General features: G+C 35.5%; 2 protein-coding genes across 3 annotated transcripts; both read right to left on the bottom strand.

Annotated features, from left to right (window-relative positions):
- Positions 1–490: 490 nt before the first annotated feature.
- Positions 491–10,724, bottom strand: LOC113064661 (diphosphoinositol polyphosphate phosphohydrolase 3-beta-like). 2 transcript variants are annotated; one of them, XM_026235537.1, is made up of 5 exons: positions 10,327–10,724; positions 4,197–4,307; positions 4,052–4,096; positions 3,868–3,952; positions 491–2,721 (listed from the first exon to the last, which is right to left on the bottom strand). In XM_026235537.1, exons 1-5 carry the CDS (start codon positions 10,420–10,422, stop codon positions 2,522–2,524), a joined length of 537 nt encoding a protein of 178 aa, XP_026091322.1. In that variant the 5' UTR covers positions 10,423–10,724; the 3' UTR covers positions 491–2,521. The 2 variants fall into 2 exon arrangements, with proteins under 2 accessions (XP_026091322.1, XP_026091314.1); XM_026235529.1 differs by having other exon boundaries at positions 3,868–3,955; positions 10,327–10,718.
- A 2,846-nt stretch (positions 10,725–13,570) lies between these two features.
- Positions 13,571–17,635, bottom strand: LOC113064650 (ubiquitin-conjugating enzyme E2 N-like). Its single transcript, XM_026235505.1, has 4 exons — positions 17,501–17,635; positions 16,239–16,485; positions 15,356–15,496; positions 13,571–14,339 (listed from the first exon to the last, which is right to left on the bottom strand). Exons 1-4 carry the CDS (start codon positions 17,528–17,530, stop codon positions 14,293–14,295), a joined length of 465 nt encoding a protein of 154 aa, XP_026091290.1. The 5' UTR covers positions 17,531–17,635; the 3' UTR covers positions 13,571–14,292.
- Between the last annotated feature and the right edge of the window lie 308 nt (positions 17,636–17,943).

Genomic DNA, 17,943 nt, shown 5'->3' with positions numbered 1-17,943 from the left:
ACATTTGGTTCCGCTACCACAGAATTAATTTTCTTCTTCTGGCTTTTTATTTTAAAAAAGTGCTTTTCTATTTCATATTACTACAGTAAAACTATAATAAATACATATTTCATTTTTTGCAAATCAATTTAAAAAGCCAAATAACATTCTTCTTTACAACCGTGCTTGACCAATATGGCACTACATTTTTATTGATGGCATTTTGCTAGAAATCATGGCAAACTCATTAATGTCTATATGTATTTTATTTGTTACAATTTCTAGATATGCATAAAACCAAGAATGAGATGTACATTTTCAACAATTTAAACTCACTGCAGTAAAAAAGTGAAATCAGTTGGTGTGTTGTGATTATATATATATATATATATAATAATTATTATTATTATCATATCCATTAAGGTTTTAAGATGGCAGACTGATTAGAAATTGGCATTTGACCCATGATTCATCAGAAAAGGTTATCATAATTAATCACAATTCACATTTCTTCCTTGTGATACAATCTTTATTGACAAATAAAAAATACCCATTATGAACATCTGTACAGATTACAGTAAACATACAGAAACTGTGGACCCGTTGGCATCTCAGAACAGGTAAGAAACAGTTAGTCTGACTCACAAAGCTGTAAATCTACCAAAACACTCCTGAGGCCCAAAGCAGTTTACGGTTCACGCCTCACGAAGTATCAGAATTCACTGCGAAAACCCGAGATAGTACACTGTAAATACATACATCTCGTGTGGCAAATACCTTCACCATAACACTCCTGTCTGTTGTTTTATTAAAGGACATAGTCCAAATGTTTTAGTAAATGTACATTTAGTTAGTTTAGCTGTTGACACTTCACATCTCAATGTAATCTAAAGGAAAGTGTTATTTTTACATCCGCTCAATCCAAACGAACGACTGGCGCTGACCTGTTCATTTTCACACATCCAAACATTACAGCAGATCTGAGATCAGCCCACTCACAGCATTCAGAGCAGCAGCCATCAACAAATATTCATCAGTGTTTCAAACAAAAAACAGTGACAGTACAATGAGTTGTTAAAGTTTTAAAAGAGGAAAAAGGCACCCAATCCTCACATCTGACAGATATTCAAGGCTTTGCTGGTGCCAAAGATCAATTTGGGTTAATCTCATGAAACATTTACAGCTCCTATTTCATGTATATGCTGTATATTTTTTGATGTAGCCTTTTTAATGACTTTTAATGATTTTTTTTATATATAGTGATCTATAAAAGATACAAATAGAGAGATATTATTGCATAAAGACAATTAAACCTATTTGAATGATTTATTTCTTTATATATATATATATATATATATACACACACACATTTAATCTTTAAACTTAATAAAGATTTATACATAATTTTTTTAATGAAGCCCATTTCAGTGTCCCCTTAGATTTTGTTTTTGTGAACTTATTTCCCATTTTTAGTTGTTATACTCATTAGATTTCAATTACTTTAATATGATACAAAATATTGTTTAAAATTAAATAAGCATGAATTAAGGGCAGTAAAACAAATAATACCACAATGCATAAATACAATATAATTTAAATAACACAATTATTTGTGCATTATATTAATAACAATATAGGAAAATGTGTCATAAAAATTCTCATTATGTTTAAAAAGGCTACTTTATCTTTAATTATATATATATATATATATATATATAGAGAGAGAGAGAGAGAGAGAGAGAGAGAGAAATATGACCTGTGCATGTTCTTGACCAGTTCCATGAGATTTACCCGTTAACATTTCTTTCTTTTCTCTGACAAAATTCACAGTTCTGTTCTTTTCAAAATCACCTAAAGAAAGACCTCATAGAAAGAGTTAAGAGCAGAAAAGATTAATACATTTGCATTGTAGTTAAAAACCATCATACATCATTTGTCATCTTCAGTCTTTCAGTAAATTTACAAACGTTTGTTTTTTAATCAAAGCATAAAATGAGATTACGACCCTCCTGCTCTTCATCTAATTCCCGGGAATCTCATCGACCGGAATCTCTGATGCATTCAGGAATCCAGTTATCCGTTCAGGAGCAGCAGTGAAGGGGGCTTTTAAAGGGCTCGTCTGAGTCTTAAAGGGAAGTCTGGGGTCAAGACAGCGCAAACCGACTGAATTCAGAGGTCAAACGCTGATAACGCTGCGTGGAATGAAAGTGACATTCCCCACGTCACAATCCCAGAATGCCGAGCTCTGTGGGTGAGTGTGATGGAGGAATAATGGAAGTGCACTTCCATGTAACTGCTATATAAAGCTGGTCAATAATTATTATTCCATTACAACAACTAAAACCTATCAGCTGACAGTAACTGACTTAAAAACTAAATGGTTAAGGCATTCTTCACTGGAAATCCCACACGTCTTTGGTTTGTCCTTCTAAAGAACGTCCCAAAGGTGCCCATGAGGTGTTGTGAGGGTCATAAAAGCCCTGGAGATGTGTGTGGGTGGTTCATGTAAGCATGTGTGTGTTGTACGGAGTGTGTGTGTATCCTATCTGCGTGCGGCTGACGCCGGAGCGCTGTAGAGCGGTGTGAGGGTGCTGGGAGATGTTTGGGGCAGGAGCAGGTTTCCGTTGGTGGTGGTGGATGAGCGATTGATCCGCAGGCGTCTCAGGTAGTCAGCATGAACGGGTTTGTGGCTCTGCAGGACCTCGATGGCCTCATCGATGGGAAACCACTCGCGCTTCCGGCCTACGGGACAAAAACTGCAGCATGAGCAAAATACACTGCAAAGACTGTAGATATTACAACATTATGAATTCATATATTGTGGGGTCTTATTGTGGGGTGTTTTATTATTAAATTAAATATGTTTTAAAATTAAATTAAATAAAACTGAATAATAAAATGGATTAAAAAATAGAATGTATATAAAAATAATAAAGAATATTTTGGGAGATTTTCTTTTTATCTTTCATGTTTTGGAATTATAATTTTTAATTGAGTTTAAAGGGGAGGATTGGAAAATTATAAAAAAAATAATGTGTAACTATTTTTTTTTCATTCATATGTTTGAAATAAAGATATGGTTAAAATAAAATAAAACAAAATATTTAAATTTGGTTTGGATAGGAAGGGAGTTAAAATATTGCACATAAGGTTTTTGAGATTTTTATTCTAATATTTCATATTTTTATAATAATGATAAGGATGAGTGTACATTTTGTTATCCTTTATATTTTTGCAATTAAGATATCATTTAATTTAAATGTAAAAAAATATTTTTTAAAGATTAATTTATTTTTAGGGAGCAGGAAAGGATGGGAAAGCAGTTAAAAATATATGTATATTTAGTTTTATTTTGACGAGGGATGTTCTTTCACATTTTTGCAATGATATATTTCAATTAAATTGTAAAATAAAATTAAACTAAGGGAGCAGGGAAAGAATGAGCTCATTAAATATGTCTGTATATTTTCTTGTTTTCTTTCATAGTTTTACAATAAAGATATAGTTTAACAAAATCAACTGAACTGAATTAAATTTTAATTATGGGGTATAAGAAGGCAGCTGAAAAATATATGCTGTATATTCTATAGATCCTGTTTATATTTTTGCAATACATATATGAAGTAAATTAAATAAAAATAATAATAATAATTTTAAAACAAATGCTAATAGATACATTTTCACATGTGATCTCAGATTTATAGACTCCACAGCATGGAACCAGTGTGTTTGTGTGTGTGTGAGTGTGTGTGTGTGTGTGTGTGTGTGTGTGTGTGTGTGTGTGAGTGTGTATAATATACATGCAGTCAGGAAATAGCTGAACAATCATGAGACCGTGAGGGCTAAATACCTTCAGATCAGCACAAAAGAAGCAGCACACAAACTCACCAATATTGACCGAGTCCTCCCAGGCATCCAGCGTCTCTGTGACCGTCAGCACATACACGTACGTCCGGTGTTTCCGGTCCTGGTTCTGCTGTTGTTTAAATGAATAATATACTCTTTCAGTATGAGGGACTGTAATCACCTCATCTCACCATACATCCAATCAGGAGAGAGAGAAGAGCCTTACCTCAAACACACCGAGCAAACGTCCTAATTTACCCTTCACTCCAGCCTGAGGGAGAGAGAGAGATAGAGATCAAATCCACAACAATCCAAAGTCAGTTAAATAACACCCTGACTGCTAGAAATGATGTAAAATGACAATGTGGCACCTCCTCGAAGACCTCCCGTACAGCAGCTCCACACGGCTCCTCCTCCGGCTCCATTCCTCCACCAGGAACGATCCACTGATCCGGGTTTCGACTGCTGCTGACCAACAGCACCTGCAGAAACCAGCACAGAACTGATTTCAGTCCCAGAGAACTGTGGGATAGATGGCAAGAAGATGTCTGCTTTTAAAGGCTGTAGTTTCCATTGTAAGTGCTTTACTGTAAACACATTCCCTGCTGTCATGCAGTAGGCCTTTATCACACTTCTGCATCAGAAAAGCTTAACTTTTCACCGTAGCCTGGATGAATGGCAGTGGTTATAGCACAGGATTATTGTGATTTATTAGTGGTTTATCACAGATCCTTCATCTAAACACACCAATCTCTGTCTGCAGTCATTTATTGGGTTTAATGAAAATTATTTTGACGCAAATTTTGTGGTAAAATAACTAAGGATTGCACACAAGCCTACTGTATTTGTACTTGAATTTGTATATGTAATACTTTGGAGTCTGGCTCAGTGTTGTTTTATATACATAACAGTGTTAATTATTATTTTGGATTAGTTCTTATTTTATATTTTATAAATATATTTTTTAAACATTAAATATATTATCATTTTAATTTTAGTAATTTTGTTGTGTCATCTTTATTCTTTTATATATATATATATATATATATATATATATATATATATATATATATATATATATATATATATATATATATATATATATATATATATATATATATCATTTTTAAAAAAGTATTTAATTAGTTATTTTTATAAATAAGTTAAACTTAATGAATATTAGAATGTTTCCTTGCACTAAAGGCTGGAGTATAGTAAGTTTAAGGCTTTATTTGATTTCAGTTAAGTTAATTTGATAATGACCCTGGTTTGACCACCTTTTCAGAAATGAGCAGGAATACAATACAAACAAAATATATTACAGAGCATTAGAAGGGTATACATCACATTAAACATTAATTACAAGTAAAGACAGCACAAATTAATCAACAATTTTTGCATTGCTTTCCTGAGTTTAATAGTTTTAGTACTTAAACATGTTTAATAGTTCCAGATATTAATAATAACCCTGGTGTGAGTAACTTCTGACAGTGCAATTAAAATTAAATTAAATTTATGCATTTAGCAGACACTTTTATCCAAAGTGACTTACACTGCATTCAGGCTATCAATTTTGACCTATCATGCGTTCCTGGGGAATCGAACCCCTAACCTTACGCTTGATAGCACAATGCTTTACCAATTGAGCTACAGGAACACGCAATTGTGATGCTACATCTTGATCTCTGATTGGCTAATCCTCCAGCCACAGATCGGCCCTCAGGTGTGACCCACACTAAGAGGATTGTGGGATTGATGCTGGTGGCATTGTGACATTACGTGCATCAGTCAAGTTCATGACACTTTCTGTCACCTGGCCTGTTCTGTGCCAGACTGAGGTTATTTTTTACGACTTGCTGCATAGCTAACCACGAGAAACGGGTCACCTGCTTAAAGAGAGCAAACCACAACCACAAATCATGGTGAAAGCACAAAAGAAAGCTTTCTGTACACAGGATTTGAATATATATGTGGCATCTTAAGGTTGTGTGCTCAATACACTCTCACGATTCTTCTGTTTACATGCAATTCTCCTTAAACAGTCGTTTTCTTGAAACACGTTCTGGTTTCCCACAGATAACCAGGGCCGTTCACACATGACAAAAGAGCTTATTTTCAACCACTCAATCAACAAAATTATATCCAGTGTGTTCTCACTCAGTGATGAAGTACAGTGCCATACAGTTCAAGAAAATACATGACAATGAAACGTCTTATACAAACAGGTTTGAGAATCACTCAAACACAACCTGTAATTTACAGACCCATAATTCCACCCTGCCGAATCTCATGAAAACACATGCATATCATAATTAACCCCAAAACAACAAGGATAAAACAAGGATAATGAAGAGTCAACCAATCATTACTGCAAAATAAACTCTGAAATGGTGTGATCAGGGGTCAGTTGCATAAACTTAGCCTTCTTGTTTAGTCAATGTCTTAAGTACAAGTTTGACCAGCTAGCAGTTAGACAAAGTGAAATCAATCTTATTTTTAAATTCAACTTGGATTAATCTACGCTTTTATGTAACTGAATAAGAAAAAAATTTGCGGACTACTTTTAAGACTACTCTTAACCTTTTATGCAACTGGCCCCAGGATTCAAAATTGAAGGGTTTTGTATCTTATTGCATGGATTTTAAAAATCAGTCTGCAATAACTAACCAAAAATAAATAAACAAGTAATAATAAAAGTTATTCTAGACTGATATACACATGCAGACACAAAGCCAGATGTAAGTGCATTATATATTTGCATTACTATTTATAACATTATTTTATGACAATTAAGTAAATTTAAAAAAAAAAAATTTTTTCTCATTTAAATCTCTAACTTAATTCTAACTTTTTACATGAAGTCAGCAAAAATCGATAAAACAGAAATCGTGTTGCACATATAACTCATTATTTAAATAATATACAGTTGATATTTTTTAATGAATCATATTTATTAATTAAACAATTACAACATACATATTAATATAATAATTGTTTTTTTTCTCCACATTTTCCCCTTCATAGATGAAATTATAATCTACCTTTTATGATCTATTGATTCATGAGATAATCAAGTTTTTTTTCAGAAATTCATCACATTGCTGCAGTTAAATGGATTGTGAATGTCATTTCATGTTGACATGAAGAGACATGACACATGACAGGACCAGAGTTTTCCGGTTTCTGTGACTTCCACTCAATGTCACCGCAGCACAGCACCATGAACTTCTTACAAGGACAAACCCGCTGGAGCAACCCCGAGGTTAAGTGTCCTGTTTAAGGAAGGACACACCAGTGCATTTCATTTGAACGAACCAGCCTTAACCACCACACCACAAACAGACCCAGACAAGATATCACGCAATAAAAGTCAGGTGACTACAGTGAAGAATGTGGTTGAAATCATTCTTGAGTGTGTATGGATGTGACTATTCAGTGAAATGTCACAGTTATTCAAAATCTGCGGTATGTTTACAATAACTCAGATTCTGGAGAAAAAAACATCACTGCGTTCAATAATAAACATGATGCTAAATGGCGTAAGGTACAACACACAGCATTTTTGTTAACTACAGAAAAACATAGAAACACATTAACATTAGGAATTTGAGAGAAGCCTCTTAAATGGATAGTTAATCTCAAAAAATTTTTAATTCAGTCATCATTTATTCACCCCATGTTGTTCCAAACCTATGAGTTTCTTTCTTCTGTTCAACACAAAGGAAGATATTCTGAAGAATGTACTATGAACCAAATAGTTGCTGGTAGCCATTGACTTAAACATTTTTTCCCACACTATGGAAGTCAATTGCTTCCAGAACCAGTTTGGTTACACACATCCTTTAAAATATCGTATTTGTGTTTAACAGAAGAAAGAAATTCATACAGGTTTAAAACAATTTGAGAAAATAATCACATAATTATCTTTTTTGGATGAATTATCCCTTTAGGAGTTTTTTTGTATATTATGTAGAAAGATACACTTGCACATGAGTTGATGTTTTCTTAAGTTATGCTTACATGAATGTGCAATAATTTTATGAAAGTCCTAAACTAATTTCTCAAATGAAAACAATCATGGTTATTAACTGAACCAATTTATTTTGTATAAAGTGCTATTGACACTTGTAGCATTTTATAGTCATGCATTTTTTAACAACTGCTAGCTTTCACACAAGACAAATCACTAGGATGAGGTTTAAATTCCGCTAACACTGTCTGTCTCTCCTTGTGGCGAGAGACCGAGTCTATGAAGTGTACTGAATGGGAGGGATTTTGACTCATGCGATCGCTGATCCTCTGCCCCCTGCTCACCCTCTTTCACTCCGACACAAAGGGCAGCCATTTCAAATGAGTTCCCCCTCACTTACACAGACATGCACTGACTGTGGATCAGTCTGGAGCTGGCATGCAGTGCCAGGGCTGTTTGTAGAGCTGCTCTGAGATCAGCAGGCATGAGCGAGCGTAGACTACAGAGTGGATATGAAGCAACTCCAGATTTACACCAGCAATCCCACAAGACAGCTCCAACAACTCAGATTCTTCTCTTTGGTTACTTGGATACAAGGAAGTGACAGAATGAAGGATTATTGGAAAAGCAGAAACCTCTGAATTGGCCACTTGAAAGGAATCAACTTTCACCCGAAAATTTAAATTTGCTCAAAATGTCCTCACCTTCAAGCCGTCGATGATGCAATTGAGTTTTTTTTCTTCATCAGATTTAGAGAAATTCAGCATTGCATCACTTTCTCAGCAATGGATCATCTGCAGTGAATGGGTGCCATCAAAATGAGAGTCTGATAAAAGCATCACAATAATCCACAAGTTATCCACTCCAGTCCATCAGCTAATGTCTTAAAAAGTAAAAGCAGCGTGTTTTCTAAGAAACAAGTCCATCATTAAGGCCATCATTAACTTCAAACCATTACTTCTGGCCAAAAGAACGAGTCCATAATTAATAATAATGCTTCCTCCAGTGAAAAAGTCTCTCGACTCAAAACCGTTTTGGCTTGTAAACTGTGCTTGATGCATATTTCTCTCCTGATTCGGACCAGATTACTTTTTCACTGGAGGAAGCAACATTATGGACTCACATGTTAGCCATAAGCAACAGTTTGAAGTCTTGATGATAGATTTGTTTCTTAATTTTTTTTATTTTTTGTTAACTGATGGACTGGAGATGTTTGGATTATTGCGATGTTTTTATCAGCTGTTTGGGCTCTCATTTTAATGGCACCTATTCACTGCTGAGGATCCACCGGTGAACAAGTGATGAAATGCTAGATTTCTCTTAATCTGTTACCATGAAGAAGCAAACTCATCTGTATCTCCAACAGTAAACACATTTTCAGATATTTTAATTTTTTTGATGAACTATTCCCTTAAGCACAAAATTCACTAGAGTGCATCAACGCACACATATCTTCAAGTTTATGATGTGATTAATTATTTACAAGATGAACTCAAGGCTTTACTGGTTGTCCACAAGATAATTGCACTCTTTTATTGTCTCTATTCATATTAATCACACATTAGACACTTAAAAAGCAGCTCTCTTTGGAGCTGATTCAAGATATTCAGCAACAAACCTTTACAACAACAAAAATCCAAAAATGAGTTAATATCTCATGTTTTTTGTACTGTTTTTAAAATGTTTTCAAAAGTACCACTGGGTGTTATATGCCTTTCAGTCTTATGACTTTTCATGACAGTCCTTTGTCAGAAGTGGAGGAAGCTGGTGCAGCTGTATACATGCATTAACACAAGGAGTTTCCGAGAGCTGCAGTCTGACGTGCTTTTATTGCATAACTGCACTACAGAGGCCCAGTGACCGACAGTCTAAAGTGCCTTTAAGTCATCATGGGTGACAGGGGATGAACATGTGTGCAATGACAAGATAGATAGATAGACAGATAGATAGATAGATAGAGTTTTCTAATAGGTTATTATGTAGCTGAAATAGGTTTACTTGACTAATGAGGATCAATGGGATTTTGGCCAGAGTAGTGCTGTGTGACAGAGATTACAGCCCTGGATGAGAATTAAATGAACAGATGTGCTCTAGATTACACTGTGCATTGATCTGAGCAGTGCGTGCTGCAAAAACTTCACTTTCTAAGAACACTCAAGATATTTTCTAGCACTCCAGATGTAATCCATGCATTGTCTGGTGTGTCTGTACAGTGCATTATTTGTTTTGTGTATGTATTGTATCCAGATGCATTGCAAATTTCCAAGTCATATCATCAGTCTATGCATTTACGTGTCCATTCATGATGAAACTCAGAACTGATGTACTATATGACACATCACATGACATCACACTAGCACCTGATTGATAGCTCTTATATATGCAATATATTCATATTTACATTTCAAATATCTGTATGTGCAGATATATTCTGGCTGGACCACAGGTGAAAATGTCAGTGCGTGTTGAGACACCGATTGATCATCCGAGCATCATGTCTGGTTTAGTTAACGACGTTAATATCTCCGTACCTCATCCTCACGTTCGTTCTTGAAGCACAGACACGCCGCCCGCCGCTTGAATCCTTCCCGGTCGTACGTCCGCGTCTGGTTCGGTTTGAACTTCATGCTGGAATCCCGTCAGTCCTTCCGTGGATTTATCCGACCGGTCAGCAATGCTCCGTGAACGGCCCGAGCTCCGTGAGTCACCACCGACGGCGAGAAGCGGTCCAGTACCGGGCTGGACCGAGTTTACGGTTTTGCGTTGGTTTTAAATCCAATTTAAATCATTCCTCCGCGTTTAGTCCAGCCAGTTCGAATCTCTAACGACAAGTCTGCACACCTCTGTCCATTCCCAGGGCAAAATATCTCGGTTTCTCCCGGTATATATACATACGTGTGCGGTGGGCCGGGTACGAAATTACTAACGCTAGTATGTTGACGGATTGGTACTTAATATTCATGATAAACCGTCAGCATTGGAACGTTACCAGATAACGTCATCATATATTAATCAATAGCGTTCACCATTGGAAGGCAATTCCTCGACGTCATCACACACTAATTAATATGCATGAGCGACATCTTGGCCGTAGTAGGATTTGTAAACACCGGCCGCTGCGCTCGAGACCTCCATCAGACGAATCCGTTACCGCATTACTGCATGGCCTGGAGGTAACGTAAGTTATGACATAATTTGCCTTAGCTTTTACTATTCGAAAATATTTATATATTAACATTAAAGTTAATTAACAACATTAATGTTAATAGGCCTAAATAAATTAGTTGTTTAGACAAGACGCGTACTTTGAGCATCAGATAATTCACTGTATAGTACATTATCCATAGACACATCCGTTGATTACAAACACAAATCAGTTCTGGCAAGATTAATCAAACAAGATTATGAATATACGTTCTTCCAGTAACATTAATATAACGTTTGTTCAATGTTAGCTATCTGGTTCTTAACAACGTTTTCAAAATGTTTATGTCTATGAAACGTTTAGTTGGATGTTTGATTAGGTTTTTTTATGTTACTATTAATTTTGTGTGAATTCTTGACATTCCTGAAATGTTTGCAAAATGAATCGTTATTAATGCATAATTAACGTTTCTTTAAGGGTTCTCTAACATTTACATAATCTAGAAAATAGATGTATAAATGTAAATAATACAGAATTAATACTAAATAAATACTGTATACCATCCAGTAGCCTATACAGCAGTGCATTCATGTAAATTAAATAGTGTAAATAAAGAAAAATTAAGTAATACCATGGTAATATCATTTGTACATTTTTCATTAATGTAGTGCTGTTAAAGACAACCTGGAATGCTGGACTTTGGCATAGATACTGATCTGATTGAATTACGATGATAACATTGTTTAACTTTGACAACAAAAGAATCTGACAGCATTTTTTCTGTTATCACTGTGCAAACAAGATGAAGAAACAGTTTTAACGATAAACACTCAAAGACTATTTTCAAGGTAGGTTTACTTGTAAAATCATTAGTGTAATTGGACATTTGAATTCAAACCAAATAGTTACTGGGAGAACTTCACCTATAATATTTTCATCAAAATTATAGAGAAAAATGTTTTCTTGGGTGGATTTATTAACCTAAGACAGGGATCACCACACATGCCTGCAGTCGTCATGTCTTTAATGAGTGAATTACAGACATCTGATTAGTGAGGAATGCTCTAAAATCTGTTGCATTAGCCTAACGCTAACATGTGTCATGCTGACGTAGAAAACAACCTCAACTCAACATGGGCCAAACTCGTTAAGCACATTAATCAGACAACAGCACAATGGAAATAAATGTTTGCCATGCGCTCAACAGATTTTGAGACAGAACAGAGAAGTGTGAATCTGTTCACGGCGTTAATGAGATTACAAGGATCTGATCGGAGCAACAGCTGCCACACACTCACTGAACGTGACTTTTAATTCACATTTATTGAGCTGCACATGAGTAACCATCTTGTTTTTGTAGAATCAGTAACTTCATAATGAATATGAACATTTACTGCTCAGAAAATACTCATATGTCAGCGTTAAATTGTAAACAGTAATCAGTTCTGTTCGTGCACATATACAAACACTCTGACATTATTACAAGCTATGCTCCCAAGGTCTATAGAAACGGCGTAATGGTAGCCATTCAGACACTGCAGACATAATAAACAGCTCATTAGATATGAGAAAACACAAACAAGAGAGTGTTTTGATTGCTCTCGATGGCTATAAACGGGCAGCAGACACACACAAACATGCAGGACGGAGAAATGTGGAAGTCAGAAATAACTTGCAGCTCTGCTACTCAGAGTTATATAATGTGTGTTTGGTAGAAGAACCGAGTCATGTGGAACAGAAGAGAGATAAGAGCCACTGTCCTGCGGTTCTCAGACAGCTTGATTTATAAACCCAGCAATGAAGCTCTGTCAGAGGTCACTGTGGCTCAAATAAGGCGAAAGTCTGAGAAAGTCCCATTTAAGAGAGACAGAACACACTTCATATAATGTACTGGAGAACTGACTCTTAATTTAAAGCCCAAAATTATTAATTTCAAATGAAGGAAAGTCATTTGTATTAAACAAAATATATGAAGCCTATATTTTTATAAACTTGAGCAGCTGAGTGGATGCACCCTACGTTCATTTTTAATTACATACATAAGATTTTGCTCTTAATTGACCAAAAAAAAAAAAAAAGCAGCAATTGTCCATGTGTTAGACCATCTAAATACACTGACTTGTTTTCGTATACAATAAGGTACAATACAGTAGAACTGCACATTTTAGAGTGGCCTTTTATTTCGGGCACACCTGTGAGGTGGATGGATTTTCAATGGCAAAGGAGAAGTGCTCACTAACATAGATTTAGACAGATTTGTGAATAATATTTGAGTGAAATAGGCCTCATGTGTACATAGATAAATGTCTTAGTTCTTTAAGTTCAGCTCAAGAAAAATGGGGGGTTTTGTGCAGTATATATTGTACTTACTTTTTGGGGGAAAAAAAAGAACTAAAATGGTGATATATAAACTCAGAATTTCAAGAAAAGTGTCAAAATTCAAAAAAAAAAAAAAAAAAAAAAAAAAAAAAAAAAGGCAAAACTGTGAAATGCGGAATTTTGAGAAAAAAAGTCTGAGATAAAGTTCACGGCTACCTTTTTTTTTAAAGTTCCGTGGCAGTTACAAGCTATCATAACAATCAGATTAGAAAATGTAAAAAAACCTTTAGAAATAAAGAGAACAAACCAAATAACATAACAAAAAATATTTTTACTAAAACTGAACATTTACAGATTTAATTTTCCCAGACAAGTATACAGATTCCACTCCAGCCGAAACACAAACCTTTACACGCACACTCACACATGTTTCGTTTGGAATAAAACAATGTCAGAGCAGGTTCTGTCAGATAAGCAATGATATAGACGGGTTCGCCACATGCGTTTAATGAACTGAGTTTCACAGGAAGGAAAAGGAAAAAAAATTCACATCATTTTGTCCCCGACCGAAAAGCAGCATGTATGCATCCCACGTTTAATAGGCCCTCCCTTTACACCCTGAAACATAAAAATGAATTAACAAAAATGAACCATCCACCTGGATGCAGGGCCGGGAGCTTACAATCAGTTTGCAGTGAAATCCACTGCCCTAATGACTGTAATAGAGACTGTACTACACATTCTGACAGGGTCCAGTGTAGTGACCACGCCAGGGAAGCTGGGAAACCCCAGGCCATCACTACATGTCATTTCCTGGCCGAACCCAGAAGCAGAGGGATCATATAGTGGAGCGAACATTAGCTCTGACCAGGAACACACCGACACTCACCCAAAGGGCTGCAGTAGTTGTTTTTGAATCTATTTTTTTTTGCGCTTGCTGTTTTAATTTGTCTGAGAAAGTGTCCTTTAAATGCAAAAGAAGACAGGAGGAGACTGTTCCACTTCTCTCACGAGATGCCACCGCTTCCTTCTTCTAAACTTCAATGTTGTTGCCAGCATAAAGCCTGGTCCATGTTCGGGCTGTGAGGGAGAGAAAAACACCCTCCAGGACATTAATTAAGATCATTTTGATTTGATTTGGGTGGATCTCATAAAACAGTAATGAGAATCAGAAAAACTGGAATCGCAAAAATTACAAAAAAATAAATCATAATTATTTCCTTTTGATTACTGAGTGAATTGAGCTAAACCTGTGTTTTTATTTAGAAGCCCTTTTCCACAAAAAACAAAACAAAAAAAACAGTAATTGGAATATTATCTGGCTTTGCTTTTACAATTTTGAGAGATAGAAACTTGAAGAAAAAAAAAGATTGAACTGTGAGAAAATATTGCAATTACCTTTCTTTCTGAATAAATATAATATGGTGGAAATAAAACTCAGGAATGCAAGTTTAAAAATAAATAAATACAACAACAACAAAAACATCTATTGTAAGGAGGAATTTTTTAAAAGCTTTTGAAGATAAATGTGAATGTAAATCTGCAGCAAATACATTAAAGTTGGTTTAAATTGAATGCATCTTGCTTTGTGACTATGGTATTCATCAAAATGAAAAATAATCTTTTAAAGAAACTAAAAATTTGTAATGGGCATTGATTAATCGCATCCAAATTAAAAGTAAATAAATATAATTTATTATGTATATATAAACACACACACACACACACACACACATGCATGTATATATTTAAGAAAACTTATGTTTATATTTATATTTTATATGAATGTAAAACTATTGTACATACAAACTGTTGTATGTGTGTGTCTTTATATATACATAATAAAATATTAACAATACACAGACATATATTATGTACAAAATGGATGTGAATAATCGCAATTAATTGTTACCCAGCACTACTTAAAACACGTAAGGATGTTGAAATGAAATAAATGAGATATTCTTCCTCGTCTTGGCCTCGTGATGAAACATCATTACATGGATAATAACAATAAATAATAATTTCTTCCAAACAAGTACAAGTAATTACACAACAACATAAACGTCTAGCTAGTGCTGATGAGAAGGTCTCACCTGTTTCAATGGCTTGAACCTCGTTGCTCTTCCACTGTTCAGCGACATCGTTAGCCAGCGGGTCATCAGGGTTCGGAGCGCTTAGTAAAGCCTGGATAGAGAGCAGCACTGTACGGATCTGAAGAGCTGGAGACCATTTATCTACAAGAGAGAAGAGACAGACATGGGACCATGAGCCCTATAAAGCCTAAAGGATTGTATTTGATACATGAAGCTCTCGAAATGATCAGCATGATCAAAACTTTGCTGTTAAACCTGTTGCACATAATTTACCGCATGCCTTCTGTCGTCTGATTGGTCACTTTTAAACACGTAAAAGCTATTTTAGTATAACTGTACGAACATGCACCTTCAGACTCACTTGTCTTTTGGATGACAAATCTCGACTCATTTTATCAAGCAAACATCAGAATAACTGAACTAATATTTCCAAATGAACACTTATTGCTCTGCTTTACTTGATTCTCCTTCCATCGTTTTTTTTTTTAAATCTGTGCGTCTCAAATCTGATCACCAGGATATTTTGAGAAGCGTTTGTTTCCAGAAGCTTTACTTTCACTGATCTTCCCAACCCTCCAAAACATCTCACATCTTCTGAGGAGCCTATATTTCTTCATCTCTCAATCACAATTGGATTGCATTGCATATGTTTTGATCAAGTAAATATCTGCTGTAAGTATCAGCTGTACTGTAGATCTCAGTTATTTACATTACAAACTAAAATTGAGCTGTTTTCCCTCTATATTCTCACTGAATCATATTATATACACCATCAAATCCTAATATATCAAATATGATAGATACAAAACATGCTAATTTAAATAAACTTCCAAATAATCTGACTATTATTTCATATGTCAGGTTTTACAAACACTATAATCACCTTTCAGGATGTCCAGACAGATCCTGCCCAGTTTGTCCACATTAGGATGGTAGATTTTGGTCATGAATCGGACCTTGGGAGCAGCCATGGGATACTCTTCTGGGAGGAACAGCTCCAGTTTGAACGTCCCGCCCTCAAAGGGTGAATCCTGCGGCCCAGCGATCACCACATGGAAGTACCGAGCGTTTCCTTCATCAGGCTCCGCTCTGATTCCAGGCACAGGCTCGGCCAACAAGCGCTGCGTCTCCTGTCAAAACACTCACGTGTGAAACACAACGCCAAAGTCATGGGTTCGAATGCATGAACTGATCACATGTAAACCCTGAATGCCATGCAAGTCGCTTCAGATAACAAAAAACATCTGCCAAATGCATGAATACAAAAATTAATGATATTGATGAACTCTATTCGTTTTCAGTTGCATGTGAACAAAATCTATTTAGAAAGTACCCGCAGCTGCATTGAATACTTTTGATAAAGCTTGTCCATAAAATGCTTTAAAAAATGCTCAAAGGGCACAAAGACATTATGTATACTTTTCACAATTGGAATAATATGGAGATTTCTGTCATTTTATGTGATGACAATTATTTGATTTACACCAGTCTGATATTTACAATATTAGATTGGTGTAAATCTGATAATTAGGGTCTTAATCCATTAAAGATAAACCAAAGCCAAAATGGCACGTGACTGTGTAAGTGAACTGTGATTGGTCTGTTTAACTGTCTATCAGATGACGTTCTCCTGTTTAAGTGGGCGGTTCTTGACCAGAATAAGATGCAGTGTGGATCAGACTCACTGACAATTACATTTCTGTAATGGAAGATCAGAATCGTGTGGACAAAACGCAAACAAGTGGTTAAATTTTACTAACAACATATTTACGACACACACTCCTTCAAAAAGGTTAAATTCATTTCCTATTTGCATGCAAACTCTCTTTGCACGGAATATTCTGCTAAAACATGTACACATTTCCAGTGTTTGCCAGAGCAGCGCGTGCGTGATCGCTGCTCGCTTACAATCCAGAAAGCTCTGATGCCACTGCTCTGTCGCTCTTTCTATGAAGACTATTCCCATATATTTTATGCAATGTGCATGATTAAAACAGTGAGCGCAAGGGAGCCTCCCTGCTGCAGCGCGAGCTCGGGCCAACAGCAGCAGCACGTGCCGTTTTCTTTCATTTTTAACGCATTGCTTTCGCAACGCACACATATACCGCAACGGAACGCACAAGACAAACATTATGGGAATTAAACCTTAATAATCCTGCGGGGTAATCCAGCCATCTCGTTTTATTAATGCGGTTTGCGCCGTGGCCCGGTCCCTGCTCCTCGCGTTGAGGTCGATAGCGCATGCGTACAAGTCTTCCGGTAAAAAACGTCATCGTGTGTTCCAAATAGTTTTTTATGGGAAATGTAGTTTTTTAATTTAAACTCCTCTTTATGTATAGCACTTTAAATTGTGTATGAAATTTGCTATATAAACTTGCTTTACCCAAGTAAACTATCTATTAAATAGGTTTTAACCAAATTAATGACTTCACAATTTTTTTAGAATGCGTTATACTATACTAAGAAAATAAAAAGATATCACTCATGTCATTCAGTTTATATGGTAAACATTAACATAAATTATTTTGAATTAGTTTTCATTAAAAAACATAGTCATAGTAAAAACAGGCAAAATAAATACAATAATA

This window comes from Carassius auratus, chromosome 4, assembly GCF_003368295.1.
Source record: "Carassius auratus strain Wakin chromosome 4, ASM336829v1, whole genome shotgun sequence".
In the NCBI taxonomy this organism is placed as follows: Eukaryota; Metazoa; Chordata; class Actinopteri; order Cypriniformes; family Cyprinidae; genus Carassius; species Carassius auratus.
Note: the sequence above shows the minus strand (reverse complement) of the source record. Positions and strands in the feature narration are given on the sequence as shown.